This window comes from Onychomys torridus, chromosome 10, assembly GCF_903995425.1.
Source record: "Onychomys torridus chromosome 10, mOncTor1.1, whole genome shotgun sequence".
NCBI lineage: Eukaryota > Metazoa > Chordata > Mammalia > Rodentia > Cricetidae > Onychomys > Onychomys torridus.
Genome location: NC_050452.1, coordinates 12,218,272 through 12,238,498, shown reverse-complemented (window position 1 = coordinate 12,238,498; position 20,227 = coordinate 12,218,272). Strand labels below are relative to the sequence as shown.

Below are 20,227 nucleotides of genomic sequence, written 5' to 3'. Positions count from 1 at the left end.
GGTGAAGTAACTTACCCTCTCAAGCAAAGTCCACATCCAAATTTGAGTGCTCTGTCCCTAGACTGTACTTTTCTGGAGTGCCAACTGCCTGAAAGGGGAAGTCAGCAAACTCGGTTGCTTTTTCCCAAAAATTTACCTTTTCCACTTCCATACCCTTAAGCACAAAAAGCCCCCAGGTTTTATCTGAGGGAGGAGAAAGAAGTAGTGACTCTGCTCTCTTGTTTTCTCCTCCCATCGTGGAGACCTTCACTTGACACTGATGCTGGTGACAGTTATGATAAAATCTAGTCTAATTTCCTTACAGATTTGCAGAAGCACTTCTGGATGTTAATAATTTCAACCAAGTTTGATTCTGTTATTTCCAAGGATTTCCCAATCTTTAAACTCCCTGGCAGTATTAAATCTGGAGGTGGGGAGGAGACTGTTCACCCTTTTCCATGATTTATGTCAGATGTGGTCTTCAGAGAGGATCTTTTCAAAGCTTCCTGAAATTGAATTTGAGTTTTTGCTTCCCAGGATGCCCAGCTTCTCTATATTCAAGCCCTTAGCTTGGAGGTCAATGAAAAATAATGTGGGTCCCAGGCCTGGGTGCCAAGTCTTGAGGCTCCCTTGTTAAAAAATTTCCAGTCACTCAGAAGGTCACTCTTCAGCCACAACCTGAATTAACACCATCCTGAGCTTAGTCTCACTGTTTTAGGTATATAAGTATCAGGTACACTAGACGTGGGGAAAAGCTTTATAATTGACTTGTCAATGTTTTATTATCCTCTTTTTCCTATTGGCATGTTCTTTACATGCCCTTAATAAATATTAAACACTCACACAGCTCCCTGTTAGGGTAGCAAGCAACCTTCAGAATGTCCCAACAGTGGAATAAAGAACAATACACTTAATTGGAAGGGCAGGGCAATTTGGAAGATAAAATTGAGTTGCTACAGATTCCCAATTGCAGAACAGAAATGTTTACAATAAACTCACTCAGATGCAGATTGTAGCTGAGTTTGAATAATTATTAGAATAAAAATATTTGATCATCAGCAAAAACACAGAACATTAGTAGGCCACTATCATTTTGAGGAACCAAGCACAGGACACAATGAGCCTACCAGCTTTTTGATCACTTTGTTATTGAACACAGCTTGTAAAATCCTTAAATGTGGTAAAATCATAGGCCAAGTCATTAGATAAACAGCTGCTAAGAAAACTTGATGAACACTATTCCTCAGGAATTTTCAGCATGTGATAGGAACAGAGAAAACACTGAAGCTAGGTGAGTCTATTACTCAATTGCTTCCTTAAAAAAAAATTAACTTATCAGTAAGGTCTGTTCAAAATGTGAAGTTTCTGATTGTCTTTATTAGAAACTATGGCCACAAAAAATTATAATAACTAAAATGAAGATGGTCACCCCGTGTGGAGGTGCACAGTTTTAATCCCAGCACCCAGAAAAGAAAGGCAGGTGGACCCTGTGAGTTTGAGGCCAGTAGATAGGCCTCCACCAGTGGTTTGCAACTCATGGATCATGACCCCTTTGGGGGGAGAGGGTCACATATCAGAGATTCTGCATATCAGATATTTACATTATGGTTCATAATGGTAGTAAAATCACAATTATGAAGTAGCAACAAAATAATCTTATAGTTGGGGGTCTCCATGACACACGGAACTGTATTAAAGGGTCACAGCATTAGGAAGGTTGAGGACTGCTGTGAGTATTATCTACATAGTAAGTTACAGACCAGCCAGGGCTACACAGGGAGACTCTATCTCAGAACTAACCAAACAACAATAACAAAAAGATGATGCTGGCCCGATGTATTTGCATCTGGAACTATGAAGCAAGGACAGGAATGGCTCTGTGAAAGAGAGCAGCATGCATTCACTAGGGGTAACCCTTATTACTCACATAAGGAGATGTCACTTTGAGCAGAAAAGCTTTCCCTGTCTTACAAAGAAAATCTTCATACATTTGGTAAAATTGTAGGATAATTCCCATAAACTATGCAAGTGGTGGAATATAAATAAATGATACATCTATTGACATGTTCAAGAGTGAAAGGCAAGGCGGCGACTCAGAAGACTCAGGAATGGCAATTTCAAATAAAAGTAATATTCAGTGGCTAGTTATCACAAATCTGTACCTTAAAATTCTCTTCAGTGAAGGACTAAAGACAACTCTGTATCTGTTAGCAACTTCCAACTAAATGCTCCAACTACATACACCCCAGATGCTCAGCCTCATTCTACTGTTGAACCCTCTGTTCTGATTATAGTGACATGTCTGACAATATCTCCCCACTTGGTGCTATTTTAGTTTCATATATGTGAATATACATATATTATGGTTAATAAAGATTTAAGATACCATTATGAGCTGCATGGAGAACACAGTTTTTGGTTTTGTCTTAACTTCAGGGAGAGTATCTTCAACACTCCAATAAATAGAAAGGAAGACTACATTGCAAACCAATCCAAGGGGACGCATGGGCTCCCGTTAGTTTGCTTAGACTTTACATTGTAGAAATCATTAGCCCACCTCCCAGATGGATCTATCCTTTGAGGCCACGCAGACAAACACACCATTTCATGTAAACAGTGTGAGTATGCCTTGGAATATCAGACACTGTACACCATTCCGTTTGAAATTAACTTTTCAAACCACTCAGGAATAACTTTTGAATAACAGAAAACACCACAGATCATAGCTAATTATAACTCACCTATCAAATTAAGGTAATGTTGGAGAACAGCTGCAGAATTTTTAGAGGTGTTTTATTGTTTAAGAAATTCTTTGGGGCACGCCTCCTGCAATCCCAGCACTCGGGAGGCAGAGCCAGGCAGATCTCTGTGAATCGAGGCCAGCCTGATCTACAGAGCAAGATCCAGGACAGGCACCAAAACTACACGGAAAAACCCTGTCTAAAAAAAAGAAAGAAAGAAAGAAAGAAAGAAAGAAAGAAAGAAAGAAAGAAAGAAAGAAAGAAGTTCTTATTCTTTCATTTCTAATTTTTTAAGAGAAGAAAGGCATTTCTTAAATTGAGATGATATAAGAAAACTCTGACGTTACATCAAACTGCTCCATTCTTTGTCCTCTTTGTCCTTTGACAGCTATGTCAGTTTCTTTATAAATTTCATTTTCCAGAGTTTTATAATAGTCCTAAAAACACATTTCACTTTAAAACGTTTCTGTGGGTCACGATGAGACTGCAAATTCATAATAAAATGTAAATCATGAAGATGTGGAACCAAATCTGGACCATTAGATAAGAATACAGTCACCAAAACCTGCCATTTGAGCCACAAGAGAAAGAGCCCAGAGCTACAGCAATCTGTCCACCAGTGTTGGCAGCTCCAGAATGTAAACAAGCCTGACACTCTTCACTTTTGTACCTAACTATAAAGCAAATGTTAGCAATATTTGATGGGTTTGGTCTCTGTTTATTCCTAGTCTAAAAGAACAGTGAACATCTTTCCTGGAAATAATCCCACATGTGCCTAACTACCCACAAGGCAGCTCAAATTCGAATCTCAGGCATAAAAGGTTTGCAAAACAAGAAAAAAAAAAAAAAAAAAACCAAAGTGATCCAGACAAGAAAGAAACACAGCTCTGCGTCACTATAGCAATCCACAACAGGGCATCTACAGGCAGCCCTGTGCGGCGAGCCCACAGGACTGGCCACCCATCATCCCTCCAGGTTACCTGGTGCTCTCCAGCTCGGATGCAAGAGTTGTTATATATTGATTTTAGGGAAATTCCAAGATCACTGAAAATGTCATTCATTGTCACAAATTCTAAATGACTCAAAATGCCCTCTGCTTAAACCCACTGTAAAGTTTAAGAGCATATGCTATGTGAAATGAAAAAGAAAATGGTACAATTATAAAACATGATTAATCTTATTAAACTAATGAAAGGTTGTGGTTGTTTCTAAAGGCATACTTCATACACATACCAATTGTAATAGTGCTTGCTGTCTGTAGAAACATACTTTATTTAAGATTCTCAAGACAGTGTCACAGCGCCAGGCAAGGCCTTCGCCTGTGAACCTAACTCTGAACTATGAGTCATGAAGTGTCAAAGAATCAATTGGAGAAATGTATTTCTAAGAACTATAAATAACAAAAAATTCACTTTTGTGAGTTATTTATTCTCCATTAGTTTATCCATATACATTGGTGCATATGTCATGGGAAAGCCACCATGACACCCTTTAATACCTTCAGAAAAGTTCATGACTTGATTCTGTCCATAATTTTTATTTGACTATGTCTATTTGTACTAACATTAAAGGATAGGTATATAACTAAATAAATCTAGAAGTAAGCCTTTTTCACTAAAGAGTAAATACTTTATATTGTGCTTTAGTGGATTTTAGGAATTATGAAAAAAGTGAAAAAATACAATTTCTCAAGGTCTGTACATTGATATTCCCCTTTAATGAGAGCATATTTTCTAGATTAAGAGACACTTTCTGGGAAAGTATTCTTGCCAGCTCAGTAAAGTACTACCAACTGCTTCAAGTCTGTGAACTGGAGTGTATTAAACTGATTGAAATTGGATTCTAGTGACAATATTTAAATGAATGCATTCTCAGTTTTTTTACAAAGTGGACTTTATACCACTTATTTAAAATGTCATATTAGTAATGTGTGGAAAACCTAACAATTGATCAATATAGGCGTATTTCCTAGAGAGGCTGTTTAAGAAATTACAAAGCTTCCCGCAATTCCATAATCCTGAAATCACAGCGTATGAAGTTGATGATATGGAGTAGACAGTCTTTTATCTTGTATACTACATAAAGGTTCAAAGGTTCAATTTTCTTTCATTTCTGCAGGTTTATTCATATTATTCATATTATTATTCATATTATTATTATTTTGGGTTTTTTGAGACAGTGTTTCTCTGTACAGACCTGGTGGTCCTAGAACTAGCTCTGTAGACCAGGCTGGCCTCGAACTCATGAACTCACAGAGATCTGCCTCTGCCTCCAGAGTGCTGGGATTAAAAGTGTGAGCCACGACCACACAGCATGTTTTGAGTTTTTTAAATTTTTATTTTACATAAATTATTTTGCTTGTAGTTCTGGGAATTGAACCCAAGGCCTCACACATGCTTAGACAAGCACTATGCTGTTGAACCATGTCCCATCTCCTAGATCCGAACTTTCTTTTATTTTTAAGATTTATTTAATTTTATACATATGAGTGTTTGGGCTGCATGTATGTGTGTGCATGTCTGGTACCTGCAGAGGTCAGAAGAGGGCATTGGACCCCTAGAACTGGAGTTATGGATGGCTGTGAGCCGCCATGTGGATTTTGTGAATGGAACCCGGGTCCTCTAGAAGAACAATTGCTTTAACCATTGAACCATCTCTCCAGTGCCATAGATCCTAACTTTAAACAAGTATCACAGCTGGATATTTCCTGCTGAGCAAGACAGCAGCCTCCCGTGATTTACAATTCTCTTTTATTCAGGAATTTTGAAAACCTTTAACATCTGTACAACTGACAGATAAACTGTGTCATATACATCTACTTTCATCTCTTTATTTGTAAAGGAATATTTTCTGTAATTGTATTTAATTTGAAATATCCATTTTTTTTTATCCTTAGGAGAAACAGCAAAAAAATTTGTTTCAAGTATAGCATAAATTTGAGTGCTAGTTCAATACAAATATGACAGATGTCATAATCCAAAAAAGGCCACGTAAAATGTGACAGTTGCAAACCTTTAAGACTGTGTAACAAAAGTGACTGAGAACCGTATCAGTTTACTGTCCTTCAACTATTTCCTTGACAGTGGAGTCAAATAATGTTGAATTATAGACCTCCTTACAGGAAGTCTTATTTCATGTTCATTTTTTTATTTTCCCTGGTAGGCCCTATAGGAATTTGGCTGCATGCCCACTTTCCTTTAGAAGTTTCTGTATACATCTTTGGGTTGTGTTTGATGATTAAATGATTATTTATTAAAACCTTTAGGGTTGTGGTGTAGCTCAATGGTAGAGTACTTATCTAGGTAGGGTTCAAATCCCCAGTAACACACACACACACACACACACACACAATTTAAAATTTCACATTTTTGACATGTTTACTTTTCATAAGAAAATACTGCTTTGGCAATGGAAACCATAAGCCGCCAATGTGAAAATATTTCGTCTGAATCCATGTTGAAAATACTTTCATTGATGGTGAGAATCTTAAGAACAGTTGTCATCCTTTACAGTTTCTTCAAATGTACTTTGAAGGGAGGCTAAGCTGTCTAAAGAACAACAGCAGGTCCTATGCTAACTTCAGCCTGTTTGCCTGGCCTTAATAACCATTTTTCAGCTACAGACCCACAAACAGTCTGTTTTTTGAGTCTGAAGTTTCCATGAGTATTTTTCCTTCCATTGCCCAGCAACAGCTGTGTTTTACATCTTTTGGACTATGCCAAACATTTTAAGATATGAATATATGGGTGTCTGAAAACAAAGTGATTCAAAATTTATTGTCAGAGTCGGGCAATTTTAGCCTACTAGCCATTTTTTTGGAAAGGAGAACTGCATTTCCATCCTTTATTTCTTGCTTCTCTGTCCTATCTAAGCTTCTCAGTTCCTATTGAGAGTTCGTCAGCTAGCCCAATAGTTACAGTAGGCACAACTACTCTGTGTCCTTCCGAATGGTGAGAAATGGAGCAGTTCTGGTAGGAGAAGAATTGCTGTTGGAGTGACCTATTGCCTCCCAGCTAGTTAAACCAGGAGCAGCAGTTACAGTTACGACTTTGCCTTGTACAAAGTAGCATGAGTATCATTGCTGTCTATTAACCATGGAACTTGCGCTGGGGACTTCTCCTGGGAGGGGGAAGGTTAAGAGGGAGGGGGTAAGGAGCAGATGGAGAGGACACAGGAAGAGAGGGATTAGAGAGGGGCTAGGAAAAGGAAAATGTTGTAATATGTACTATTAGCATTTAGACCTGGCTGACATTTAACAATATAATTGATCTCGGCTATTTGCATAGACTAGACTCTATACTTTTTCTCTTACTGTTTTTCTTAAATGTTTTAAACACCCCTATTAAGAATCCAACTATCTCTACTCAGAAACCACACATAAATATAAAAGCAAAGTAGAAAATAACAATAAAAACATACCTGCTAAACAAGTAACTTTTAATTCAAAGCAACAAAGGCTCCAGGATGAGCATCCCAATTAGCCCATGTAGTGACAAGCAGTCAACACCTTATTACTTAATCATTAAAGAGAATCCTGCCATAATTTCCCTTTGACATATTTCAAAAAATGAATTAAGGGTAGATCACACGACCCACAACAACAATGCACAGTGACGTTTAGATAATACTAAGACCCTATGTCTTACAAGGTTTATGCACCAAGAAGCTTCAAGAGTAAGTCCTTAAGCAGAACCCTATGAAGCATTGACAATTTCTTGAAAAGTGTATCAAATGTAAACATTCAGAAACAAGCTACCTGATTAAAGACTCATTTCCCTACCTACTACTAGTTGTGTCCAGTTTTTTAGTGAATGAAAATGCACTGCAGATGTTTCTAGTGTTGGTAAACATCTGTGCCTCCTGTATTTTTTTTTTCTAAGCAACCAATTCAAACCATGAAGGACATTAGGTTGTCTCCCTTACAGGAACCTCTACCATGAGAAAGCTGAAATCTCCTGGAGGGTGACTCTCTATGCCACTTTGGAGTGAGGAAGAGCTTTCAGTCAAGTCTGACTTCAGTTTTAAAACGCTTAACTCAAACTATGCTTCAGAAAGGGCATTCTGAATTTCGGAAATAGACGAGACAATCGCCACCAAAGTTCCCAGGCCCACTTGGGAACCCTTCCCACTAGCTCAGATCAGCCCTAGATCCTCTAGGCCTGGTCGCCAAGCGCCCTGAAGCCTTGGCTGCCCAGGCCCAGGGCTGCTGTGATTGCCCTCGCCCCCAGGCTACCCCCACTCCAGGGAGTCTGCTAGCACTTGGCTTTTAACCTGCAGGGCCAGCAAGGCTTTCGTCCCTCTTCTCAGCTAGCCACAGAACTTCTCCCTAGACCTCTTGGGCCAGTCAGGATTAACACGCAACAGGGCGCCTAGCTCTAGCCGCCAGCTCTGGCCCAGGAGCTGTTAAATGCAGATTCAGAAGAGGACCCCCGGAGAGCTGCTGTTGAATAAAACTGTAATCCGAAAGCACCGTTTCTCAGCCTCCAGCTTTCCCTGTAGGGAGAAGCTAGGCCGCTGCGGCTGATGGCATAGCCCAGGCCTAGCTAATCTCTGCTCTCTTCGGAGACGTGGCCATCCCGCTCCCCTGCCTTAGTCCTTGGAGTCAAAACTGCTTCGATTCGGGAATAAAGACGAACAGACATCCCCGGGAAGGAAGGCGACGGCTCCTTCCGGGAGTACTGCCTCAAGTCCAGCATCTGGGTGGCCCCGCCCGGCGCCCCCGGTTCTACCCACGACCCTTGGTCCCCAGCTCCGCCTAGCATCGGCCCCGCGTCCTTCCTGGCCGGTGGCCTCCCAGGCAAACCCTTGCCTTCACGCCTCCCTTTCAGTCCTCTCCCGGATCTCAGCCGGTCCCTTTATCTCCTCCGAGGCCGGCAACTTGTGATTCTGCTGCCCGCAACCCCTGAGGGTCGCGAGCGTCTGCGCCCAGCAAGAGCGTGCCGGTCGGGAGAGGGCGCCCAGGAGGCTGGCGACCATTAGGCATGACCAGGGGACCTCCAGATGGCCTCCAAGAGTGGAGAAGACCGGGAACCACCAGAAAGTGGGGGAGAATAGGATTATAGCTTCTAATCTGATAAACAAACAAACAAACAAAAATCCTACACTGTTGTGAGGCCTACAACCTTACATGACCAAGTGAATTTCCACCGACTTAAAAGGATCTCCACGAAATCGACTGTCATCAAAATCGTTGGCGAAGGTAGCAGCCTTGGCGCCCTCCTTGGGGGTAGGGGAAATAAAATAAAATAAACCGTAGTGCCAGCAGACCCTAGAGGCAGACTGGTTAATGAGCTAACTAGGCCTTCCTGAAGCGTCAAGTCTCCGAGGGCACCCAGTGTGGGGTCCCGAACAGACTGGGCCGCCTTCGTAGACTGGGGGGTCAGGGGGCCACTCTTCCAGGCCTGGAACCCTGTGGCTCCACAACCGGGGTTCAACATCCCTTGGGGACCCGCCCTAGAGTTCAGAACAAACACTTGGAGACCACGGGATGGCTCTGGTGCCTTGACCTTCACCCCTCATCTAGCCAGGGTAGGGAAGCCCAACCCACCGGACTCCCAAACCGAGCACACTGCGCTCACCTCCCCAGATCCTTTCCAGGCACACACTTTTTGGAACATACATCCATTGCTGTCCTCAATCCAACAGAGCTGAATGCGCTCAAGAGTTCACACGGGCAAGCCCACTCACCAGGAGCCAACAGCGTCACGAACCCAGACAAGCCTACGAAACCCACATCATAACAGCATGGACTGCCTGCACAATTCTCCTTTTGTAGGTAGGAAGAGAGAATAAAAGGCACGTGTATACCCGACGCATATCATAGACTAAGGAAACTGAGTGAGGGAAGTTTGCGAAGGCGCAGGGAGAACTCAATGATGTTTTATTAATTCTATATCCTCTACGCTCCCCAAACCCCATAACTTTGGTCCTTTATCTTTGACTTTAATAAAATAATGATTCGTTGAGAAAATGGGGTATAAATCTTCATTTTGGAGGCAATTAAAGTGTTGATTTCATTCATGCCCCTAAGCGGTTCTTGTAATTTGCTCAAATAGCTTTATGTACCCAGCACTCCGGAGCTTTTTGAATCCCATTTTCTAGTCCGGCTTGTTGGATTACAATTTTTACTCAACAGCAGCTACTAGTGGAATCTGCATTTAACGGGACTGGCGACTGAGCCCCTCAAGTGGCTGGGAAGCCTGGGGCACTAGGGCGGAGGCCGCCTGCCGCTTTCCCACCTTCCTCTGCTCACACTGCGGGGGTCTGTGCGTCCATCTACAGGAACTAGTTTCCAACTATCCAAACCGTAATGAGGACCTCTCCTGCGGGCACTTTAAAAGTTCTACGTTGCCATATCACTCGTGGGCAAAGAAGAAATTCAGCACAAGTTGTGGAATTGCCCGGGATTATTCAAGGATATTGGGGGCATACTTTAGGATGCCCCTAAGAATGAAGCTGAGACATGACAGCATTGGCCGGCAGTGACCATGATAAAACTTGCAAAGACAAACAGTGGAGTAGCTGGCCTTTGACTTAACAAAGGCAGGCTGCTGTTTCCCCCAAGAAGCCACACAGACGTCAAGCTCAAGTAAGAAAGGGCTCTAGGGTTTTGCTGCAGGGGCTGCAGGCAGAGGAGGCCACTGCTGAATTCTCTGGACTGCAGCAACGCTCTCCAGAGCTGTCCAGGAACCTGTTTCATCTCACTCACTCCTCAGGTTTTCACTTTCATTGCTTTTTTTTCCTCCCCAACTCATTTAGACCAATCCAGAGACAGCAATAGGAAAGAGAAACTGGGAGCAAATGGTGGTGCCCCAGTGACAAGAGAGAACCCCCCCCCCAGCTCCAAATAAAAATCGTACCCACTTAGCACTGCAGCGGAAAGGGGGCCTGGAGGAAAGATTGGAGAGGAGGGGGCAAAGCAAAGCTGCAGTGGAGAGCAAATGCATGGGCCCCTGCCCTCCACACCCAGGGAGTCGCCAGGGCCTCCTTTGCTCACCCTGCCAAAAGCTGCCAAAGCAAAAAGCCCAGAGCACACACCATCTAGAGGACGAGTGGGAAGGAGGAGGAGAAAAGTCCATATTTATCTGTTTTTCTAACCTCGGCCTGCTTTTATTTTTTTCTATTAAGTACAATAAAATGGGTGAGCTTGCAGGGAATACCACACAAAGCAATGTTCAGTGAGGTCTAGAAGCGTTCGGCCGGGAAAACTGACAAGACAGGCTAATGAAGCGTGTAGACAGGGAGAAAATAGCCAGCGTTTGCTAGATTTCAAACCCTCACTGTCTTTCTTAGACCACCTATCTTGGATTTATTCCTAATAAAATAAGAAATACGCAGCCCCTACACTTTTCTTTTCTTCAAGATAGAAGGGGGGAAATGCCCACGAACAAAGCCCTACAATCAGAGGTGGTCACTGGCAGTTAACACTCCCATTATTATGGAGGGTAAATAAAATAAAGACAAAAATTAAAAGCGACAAGAAACAGGTCAAGTTTGCAGGCGAAGCTTTTACAAGCTCATCTCTCCAGGTCGAACCCCAGAGCCAGCCTTAATGAAGCAATAATAGCCACATTATTCAAAAATTTTCATTTTGATGGAAATGTATCTAAAAGGGACTTAATCATATGCAAATAATAAAAGAGGTGGTAGTGACCCAGCAAGCAATATGCATACAGATTTTTTTTCTTAGGGATGTAGAAACTGAAAGTCTCATACCTGGTCAGTTAGATTTGCTGATCTTGTCACATCTTCACTGTCTGATTTTGATCCTCCTTCTCTGTCATCTATCACCAAATCGATAGGCATTTTCCCTTTCAAACAGCTAATATACCGGTGGCAGAAATTGTCACATAATTCGTGTACCTACATTATGACAGAAATAAAAAAATGGAAATATAATCAGGAGTGCATAAACGACATTGACAAGTGCAGTCCACCCCCCTTGTGAGAGCCAAACTTCCAAATGGGGGAAACACAGGGCAACTGTCCTCTAGAGACCCCCAGATGCATTCAGAATTAGGAATAACTTTCTTTTCTTGCAAAATAGAGATATCCCAGAAAATTGACAGTGACAAGATGATTCACAGGCTACAACATATTCAACACCCATGTTAAATTCATCTGCTCCTGGGGCTGTGGCCATTACAGAGGTGGCCTGCATGGGTGACACTTTAAGGTAAACTATTTAATTTCATCCAGTTAGTTTACCAGAAAGCTTTCCTCAAAGTTTCTAAGGAAAATGTGTGATACACACACACACACACACACACACACACACACACACACACACCTGTATTGTGATGAGATAAGATACAACCAAGTTGCCTTTGTCATATATATATATAACTATATATATATATTACAGCCACAAAAACTTATCTAATTAATTTTTAAAAAAAGAATTACTCAAAATATTTAAGTCTAAATAAAACCGACTCTTACAGGGCCCAGGCATCCCTTACATGCAGAACTCACAAGAAACCCCCTGGAGTGCTTGCAATTTAAAGTTAGTTTGAATTACAATGCATTGAGTTTTTATTGCTGAGATTTATAGAACACCTAGCAAAATCATGATACCCCACACCCTCTCTTGAGTGTGAAGGTGAGGTGTGTGCTGGATCACAGATTCAAGAACTTGACACAACTATCAAACCTGCTTTGTCTCTGAGCAAGCTCTACCATGCCCTCCTCTCCAGGACTCTGCCCACTTGTCTTTCTCCCAGCCCCTTCTGAGTTTGACCTACCACTGGTCTCAAATTGTCCTCAAGAAACTCACTAAAACAGAACACACACACACACACACACACACACACACACACACACACACACACAGGCATTAACTTGTAAAACAAATTCACTCCGGCATTCTAAGCATGCACTGGGGTGCCTAGCAGTGCAGCTGATACACAAAGCCAGCAAGGTACACCAGGCTAGAGTGTCTGTGATCCCGGTTTTAGTGGCTGAAATTGTAATTAAACTGCAAAGAGAAATGGACGCTAAGATTGGCCTTGACACTAATTACCAGAAAAAAAGACATTTATGCAAATATCTTGGAAGCCTGAACTCCAGTCCTTCTGAGCCCTTCCTTCAGCGCGGTTGGGATGAAAGGGAAGTGGAGAAGGAGAATAAAGAATTTACCTTCTCTAATTCCAACAGATGAAACCTTAATACTTGTATGGCTTGAATCATCTGCAAAGATACAAAAAGAATGAATGCTCCATTTCTGGTTTGCAGAAAATTGGCTGTCACAGCTCTAGCATCTTAAGCTCACCCCTTCCCCTCCATAAATAGAGTTATTTTGATTTATGGCAATAACACTAAAACTTAATAGCAGCGACTGGGTACCATCTAGAGGTTTATATTTCTTAAGGAGAAAAAAAATAGCTAAACCAACAACAAAACATCTAAGTGGGGATCATAAACACTCTCTTTCTCCATGGTTTCCCCCCTCCCGAATCTTACTGCCCTCAACCCAATTCAGAGGACCACTGTCTAAGCAAGCTACTCTTTTCTTATGAAGAAGTTACAGGAAAGTTTTCCCCAAACAGTGGCTTTGTACTTTGCAAAAATTTTCCTGCTTTCTGTCCATGCACCTTTGATGCCAATTGGTTGTTTGGGGGCGGGGGAGCTCTGCCCTCACCGTGGCCCTGATGAAGGAGACTTTTAAGGCTGGAAGTCCCCGCAAGGTTTAAGCATACACGCTGACAGGCAGGGAGATAAATCCCTAGGCTGATTAGAGCTGTGCGGCCTGGCCATCATAAAAAACAAAAGCCGGCGTTCCCTAGCTGCTGCTCCTGGGCCATCTCAGATGAGTTTATACCCCAGGATCCAGGCCCCAAACACTTGTCCGCGGACAGGAAAAAAACGTTTGCAGTCGACTTGCAGCTATATGGAAAGATGTGTCCCGAAAGCTCAGGGCTGGGGGCTGGAGGTCGGGTGCACAGATAAGGGAGGGGAGTAAGGGGTCAGCTCTTACCAAGTTATCCAGTTCTGGATTAGAAGAGAATAGAGGTTTTTCTGCGCGAATCTAAGTACAAGCGAGAAGAAGAAGGGAAAGAAAAAAAAATGAAATGAAATTTGGTCGCCTCCCTACTTTCTTGCCCCATTTACACTGTTAGGGGTAGGATATAACCTCCAAGAGGGACTCGTGACTCAAGTTCGTCCCTCACGGAAAACACTTCAGTGTGAACCCAGTAGGCCTGAGACCAGCCCAGAGCTCCCCTGACTTCAGCTAGAGCTCCGCTTATGCGGAACGCTGCTCGCCCGCCACTCCAAAGCAGCTACATAGCGTGATGTTCGTGACTTCATTTCCTAGTGAGCTTGTGTATGGTGAGTGAGTGTGAAGATGGGTGATGATCTGCAAACACACTCACTGGACGAAAATCTCTGGGAGGCAGTAGCACGCGTGGCTGAAGGGAGACTATTTTTTGGCTACTTTTGAGAAATTACTCTATGTATCTATCTCTCCCTCTCTCTTTGTGTTTGTATGTGTGTGCATGTGTGCGTGCGAGGGACGGGAGTGGGGAGCAGGATTCTTTTTTGGTTTATTTTATTTTTTTAACATTTATTTTGCTGACCTGTTTGGCGAACACGGCTATATCTTCATTGAAAGACTCTGACGAGCAGACGTCCCCGCCCGCCACCCCCGGCTCGCGGGGGGTACAAGTAGCTAATTCACATTTCTCAAAAATCAGTGCTAAGAGAGGGAAGAGGGGGTGTCTGCAAGAAAATACAACAGTCACAAACAACACAATGATTAGTCCGGAGTCACCAAAAAAAAAAAAAAAAAAAAAAAGGCGCCCAAGAGAAACAACCGGAGTATCTCGAGGCAGAGAGACCCTTGGGTGATCTGATCATCTGCTTTTGCCCTTTTGCTCACCCCCGCCCAGGTGACGGCTCACCTCCCCCTTGCTGCTAGGGCTCTGAAGTCGGAGGCCCTGAGCTCCGGACCGTGTCTGTGGATCAGTTCAGCATATCTGGCCGGAGAAATTGGCAACATTTGCTACGAATATAACCCAAGCGGTTCCAGCAGCCATTTTGAATTAAGTTTCGCACCGCGACAAACCCTCGTCCCTCCGCCGCACAAGCAGAACCCGGTGCCCCGGGAAGGCGCGCGGGCCGAGGGGTGGGCGAGGGCCAGCCTCTGCCTTCCTCGGAGGCGCAGCACAGATCCCTAAGCTCGGGGGATCTCGGTGGCAGGCGCACAGCAAACTTGAGGAAAGGGCCTCTGTGGCTGCAGGACCGACTGTCACAGGACAGCACCCACGGACCCTTGCCACACAGCCCCCGAGAAGCAAGGGGTCCTCCAGGGCTCCCCAACACTGCCTTCCCTTCGCAGATGCACCCCATAGTCCCACAAAGAAAGTTCCTTCAAATGCTTTTACAGTCAGCTCTTCCATTTCGCCTAGAGTGGAGAGTGGTAAAGCGACTAACGTCTAAAAGGCCTAGATGTCACCCCCCTCAGCCCATTGAGAGAGAGAGAGAGAGAGAGAGAGAGAGAGAGAGAGAGAGAGAGAGAGTTTTAATGCTCAAGGAGCCTTTTATTAGCTCTCACAGCCCAACTGGGAATTTAACAGTTTGGGGTCCTTTTTCAAAGCTTCCTCAAATGTTCTGTCCTGGAGCCTAAACCAGTTGCGGAGAGGAGGCTGGGATTTAAGTAAGCCCACCGCACGAGGGACCAGAAACCAGGCAAAAACCTCCTTAGCCGAGGGTCAATATTAAATATTTTTTTAAAAAGAGGAAAGTGAAATAAAAGTTATTACAAAGCTTAAAAATAAAAGTGGGGAGAGCGTCCCCAAAACATCAGCACACAGCAAAGTACAAGTAACTTTCCAAAGGGTTTCTAACGCAGGGTCTAATCGAATGGCCGACGGAACGCAGCAAACCCTGGCCAGAAAAACTCTCCCGAAGAAGAGCATCCCCCTGAGCACTTCTGGCTAAATCCTGAAGGTTTCTCCTTTTAACACAAAGTGCCAAAACGTCTAGAAGTTTCTAAACGTCTGTGTCAATTCAGAGTCCTTGACTTCAGTTGAACAAACTCCTTAAAGCAAGACATGTCCCCCCTTGTCTGACCTGCTGCTGTCCTTCTGACTTTATTGTGCACCAGCAGAACCAGCATACGGTGGCTGAGTAAACTCTGCGAGTCAGAACAATCAATGGCTTAAAAGATTTTCCTTAAACTAAAAGTTTCTTTCCAACACAAAGGCGCCTACACTTTGAAAGCCCCAACGCTCCCGAGCTAACTCTAGCGAGCAAGGTCTCAGATCTTCTGACTGGGAGTCTGAGAGGGGATGCCGAAATCTTTAGGCAGCCACTCCAGCACTGGGACTCCTTTGCGGCCAACGTGGCGGCCAAGCCGGGCGCTGAGCCTGCACCGAGTGCTAATGGAAATGGAAAGGAGGCTTCCCCCCAGTTTCCATGCAATGTGAATGAAAAGTCGCCAGTTTTGTACTTCTAGAGAGCTCTGACTTTCTGGTTGCAAGGGCTCGAGGAAATGGAGGAAGCATCGCGTCTCAACTACTTAACTCCTGCCCATTATACCTACCCATAAATGGCATCTTTATCTCTCTTTAAAGCGTCATTGACTGAGGAGCCCATGCTGGGGGCCATGGCGTTGGTATGCGCTGTGTGCGGGTACTGATGTGAGTGTAGAGGAGGCCCGTGGTTCAGGTGGTGGACCGGCTGCATGGACCTGGCTGCATGCGGGTCCCCATACATCGTGGAAGGGATGCCTACTCCATCCATGCCCCCATAATGGGGTAGGTCGTCGTACTGCATGACAAACAGAAGAGAAAAAAAAGGGTCAGAGGCCATGTGAGTAAGCGCGAACTGTAGGGCACCGAGCTTATGAAAGGTCAGTCCAGCTGGATCCCTCAACCCGAATTCCATGGCCTTACATCTCCAAAGTTTAGCTCTCTATTGTAAAAATTTATTTTAACAGTAAAAATTCGAGAATTCTCAGCGAGAGTCATCTGAGACGAAGGTTCCTGTCCTAACTTGTGTCCATATAGACTAATTCAGAAATCCAAAATCTTTTGGCAAGGAAGGGAGGAAGGAAGAAGGAATGGCAGAGAGGCATTCTCCCGGAGGCGGAAGGTAAAGCACGCATGTTTCTGGAGGAGGAAACCGAAAATCACAACAATAAAACGTGCTGGGACAGTGTAGCAGACCTGCCTAGCTTCACAGCCCCTACACTTCAGGGGGATTTTTTTTTTTTTTTTAAGTTATGATGGGAATAGTTGTGCCAAGCACGTGAATTCAGAAAGGCTTCTCATTTTATTTCTCTGCCAGCATGGGATTGGGCAGTCCTGCAAGACACTACGTTTGCTTTCCAAAACAAACTCTGCTAAATTATACAAAACTAACCAGCCCCTTATATATGTACACTGAAGTGTACATAAGGCAGCTTGTGCTGCACTTTACAGCTGAGCATGGAGTTGGGCAATGTTCCCTCCAGGTTTAAAGAAAAGCCATACAGGAGGCAACTAATGCTCTATTTTATTTTATTTTTTTACCCTCACAAACTTTCTCCCTAGAGTAGAAGTCAAGGGAAGCAATTGTTACTCATTAGCTTTTAAGCAAATTCAAAAGCAAATACACATCCAAACCCATCTGGGGGGAGGGGGCAGGGGGACTGCTTTCAAACTGATTGTCATTACTGTCTGTGATAAATTCAGCTATTTGAATTTTCCTAATTGTTTTACTCTAGGCAAGTTCTTTTTCTAAGATTTGGAAAGGGTGAGAGAGAGGGAAACGACTTTCAAAGAAAGGGGAATTGCCACTTTCATCCTCTTCAAGCCGGAGGTGTGAAGAGAGTTTGGAAGAATGCTGACATTTGCCTGAACCAAGAGAATAAAGAAAAATGTGTCAGCTAGTAACTTTCTTTTCCAAAAAGGGCTTTGAGGGCCAGGGCACAAATTATGCGAGGAAGCTTTTCTGTAGCCTCCTTTCTTTTGGGAAGCCACCTCAGCTGGGTCGCCACTGTCTCAGTTTACTTTCAAGGCATTTCCATTCAAATAGGAATATTGGGGAAATTAGTATTGCATTTTAAAAGTGAGTAGCTGTGTGTTTAATATCCAATTAGTACAGGGTTTATCTAAGAAAAAATCTGCAAATTTATTATCTTGCATAAAAATCCATGCAAATTAAAATTACTTTTAAAACATGAATGATTTTCCAACCAAAAATTTGCTGTACTACGACAGTTACTTATCTAAAAATACAACTTACTTCTACTGATATTAAAGATGGGCATAATCAATAATATAGCAGAAGTTCCCGGCTGTTTATTTTAATTAAACATAGCTTTAAACTTTTGGTCTCTAAATGCTCAAAGTATAGCACTAGGTATGTAGCCTTTTCCCCTTCTCTTTCTTCTTTTCTTTTAAAACAAGTGACTCCTTGAGCTTTTATTTTTATTTATATAGCTGTTGGTTAGGAATCTATATAACTTGATCACTTGAATTAGTAATCATAGAATTAACATGCATAAAGCTACAAATGCATTAAGTAAACCTGTCGACTTAGGCCGCGGCTTTAGGAGCCTCATTCAAAAAGAGAGAAAGAAAAGAGGAAACAGCAGCAGTGTCTTTCAGCCACGTTTCAATTTAATCTCACATTTGAGTTCCACAATTGTTTTTAATACGTACCCTTTGCGCCATCGGCCTCTCTGGCTTCCCTTCCTACTCAACTTCTAATATATCCTCTTTAAGGCCAGTGTGAAAAGAAACAAATATGCAGACTCCCTCGGAAAAAAAAAAATGAAGCACGGAAAAAAAAAGAAAAGGAAGAAATAAAATCCCTTTGCGTCTCCAGCAATGTGAGTTACTGGTCCCAGATCTTCGGTCTACCGGACCTGAAGCAAGGCGCCCGCGTCGCTGAGCATAAAAGCGCTCCGGTTCCAAGACAGCAGCGGGGGAAAAAAAAAAAAGCAGATCTTCTCTCCCCCCCCAAAAAAAAAATCAGTTAAAAAAAAAAAAAAAAAAAAAAAGAGCGCCCCTCAGACCCAACTACCAAATCTCATGGCTTTCTGCCACTCCAGCTGTCAATCACAGGCGAGGTTGTCAACGTGGTGAATGAATGATCATCCGCTCTGTCTTCTTCTGGTCAGAACACCTCAAATGTTAATATTCAAATGCACAAAGCCCTAGCGCCTGCTTCCCTTGAATCAGTCCTAATTCCTAATCAGTTTCTCTCTTCTCTCGCTCTCTTTCTCTTTCTCTCTCCTTCTTTGCAACTGCAGCACTGGAGGGAGATTAGAGAGGAGGGTTAAAAAAATGTCTGTCTGAGTTTGTCTTAAAGGAGCCACGATCGATGCTGCCCGCTTGCAGTCGCCGTGCGTGTGTAAAGTGTGTGTTGCACAGGCGGAGAGGTGGATTCCGACCAGAATGCTAGAACCCGGAAGTAGTGGTGGCCATAACAGGTCGCGTCTTACACAATGCATTGGGCTGCAGCAAGTAGGCTCCTCGGCAGGGGTGGGTGCGCGAAGCGAGCTCTGGCCGCACTGGAGAGGCAGAAAGGCGCTCCATGAATTCGCACGCCCAGGCACTAACACCACACACCCAGGGCACATGCACACAGATGCAGGCTGCAGCTCCGGACCGCCGGCTTTACGTCCTGTGTTCTTTTCACTCCTTCGCCTTCCAGCCTCTCTTCCCAAACTGGACTCTTGAAATAAATTGGTAATAAAAACGCAGGGCAGGCAAAAATAACGCCGGAGTTATTTCTCTCAGAGCTCCGCTCATGAAAGACTTCAAGACTTTCCTCGAAATTATTGGGGTCTGCCAGTATTTTCCGGGGTGGGGGGTGATGCCAAAAGTATTGGATTCTCTGCTAGACTCCCCAAGGAGAAAAGTCAAAGCCAGAGCAAGAAGAGGCGCTGGAGCTGGCTTGGGAAAGGTTCAGCTTAGGAGTCCTGAGAACGTGGGTCGCCTGGGCGTTCTGCAGACCCAGTTTAGAGTTTTTTGTTTTGAGATTTTTTTTTTCTCCCCCGCTGTCAGAAGTGGACGCGCGGCCAGAGGAAAGGAAATGCTTGCATTTTGTCACTCTGAGTCCGGACGCCCCCACCTCCTCTGCCTGGCAGCCCTCAGCCCCAGCGCGAAGTGAGGGAGGAAGGGAGGGAACAATGAGCCGAGCGCGGGGACTGTGCCCCCAGCGCTTGTTTACAAACACCGAGCTATTTATGATCGCCGGAGAGCGAAACTCAACCCAGGCAAGAGCAGCCAGTCCCCGCGGACCGCCGGGCCCTGGGAGCCGCGGGACCCGGGGCTCTTTCTCCGTCGCGCTGTCGCCGAGGCAGCTGCGTGCCCGGGGCGCGGCGCGGCTGCAGAGCTCGGCTGAGCTGCGGCCGGGGATGCCTTTGTCTGGGCGACGCCGACGGGGTTCCAGCCTCGGCCTTGCCTTGGCCTGGAGAAGCTGCGCACCCCAGCTCCTTCAGCAGCGACGCCCGGCGCCGGCCTCCCAGACCTCCATCCCTCTGCTTTTCTATCTCCTACCCAGCCCCGCGAAAA

At 44.1% G+C, this 20,227-nt stretch overlaps 1 protein-coding gene across 2 annotated transcripts in view; it reads right to left on the bottom strand.

Annotated features, from left to right (window-relative positions):
- The window catches only part of Meis1 (Meis homeobox 1), a 138,434-nt gene extending 118,555 nt beyond the window's left edge, over positions 1–19,879 (bottom strand). Inside the window, exons 1-6 of one of the 2 annotated variants that reach the window (XM_036201359.1) lie at positions 18,368–19,879; positions 16,264–16,490; positions 14,297–14,438; positions 13,696–13,746; positions 12,858–12,908; positions 11,436–11,582 (exon numbers count right to left, since the gene is read on the bottom strand). In XM_036201359.1, the coding sequence (XP_036057252.1) occupies positions 11,436–11,582; positions 12,858–12,908; positions 13,696–13,746; positions 14,297–14,438; positions 16,264–16,490; positions 18,368–18,379 (630 nt within the window). In that variant the 5' untranslated portion in view covers positions 18,380–19,879. The remainder of the gene's footprint in view (positions 1–11,435; positions 11,583–12,857; positions 12,909–13,695; positions 13,747–14,296; positions 14,439–16,263; positions 16,491–18,367) is intronic. The other variant, XM_036201360.1, reaches the window with a different exon arrangement.
- Positions 19,880–20,227: the final 348 nt, after the last annotated feature.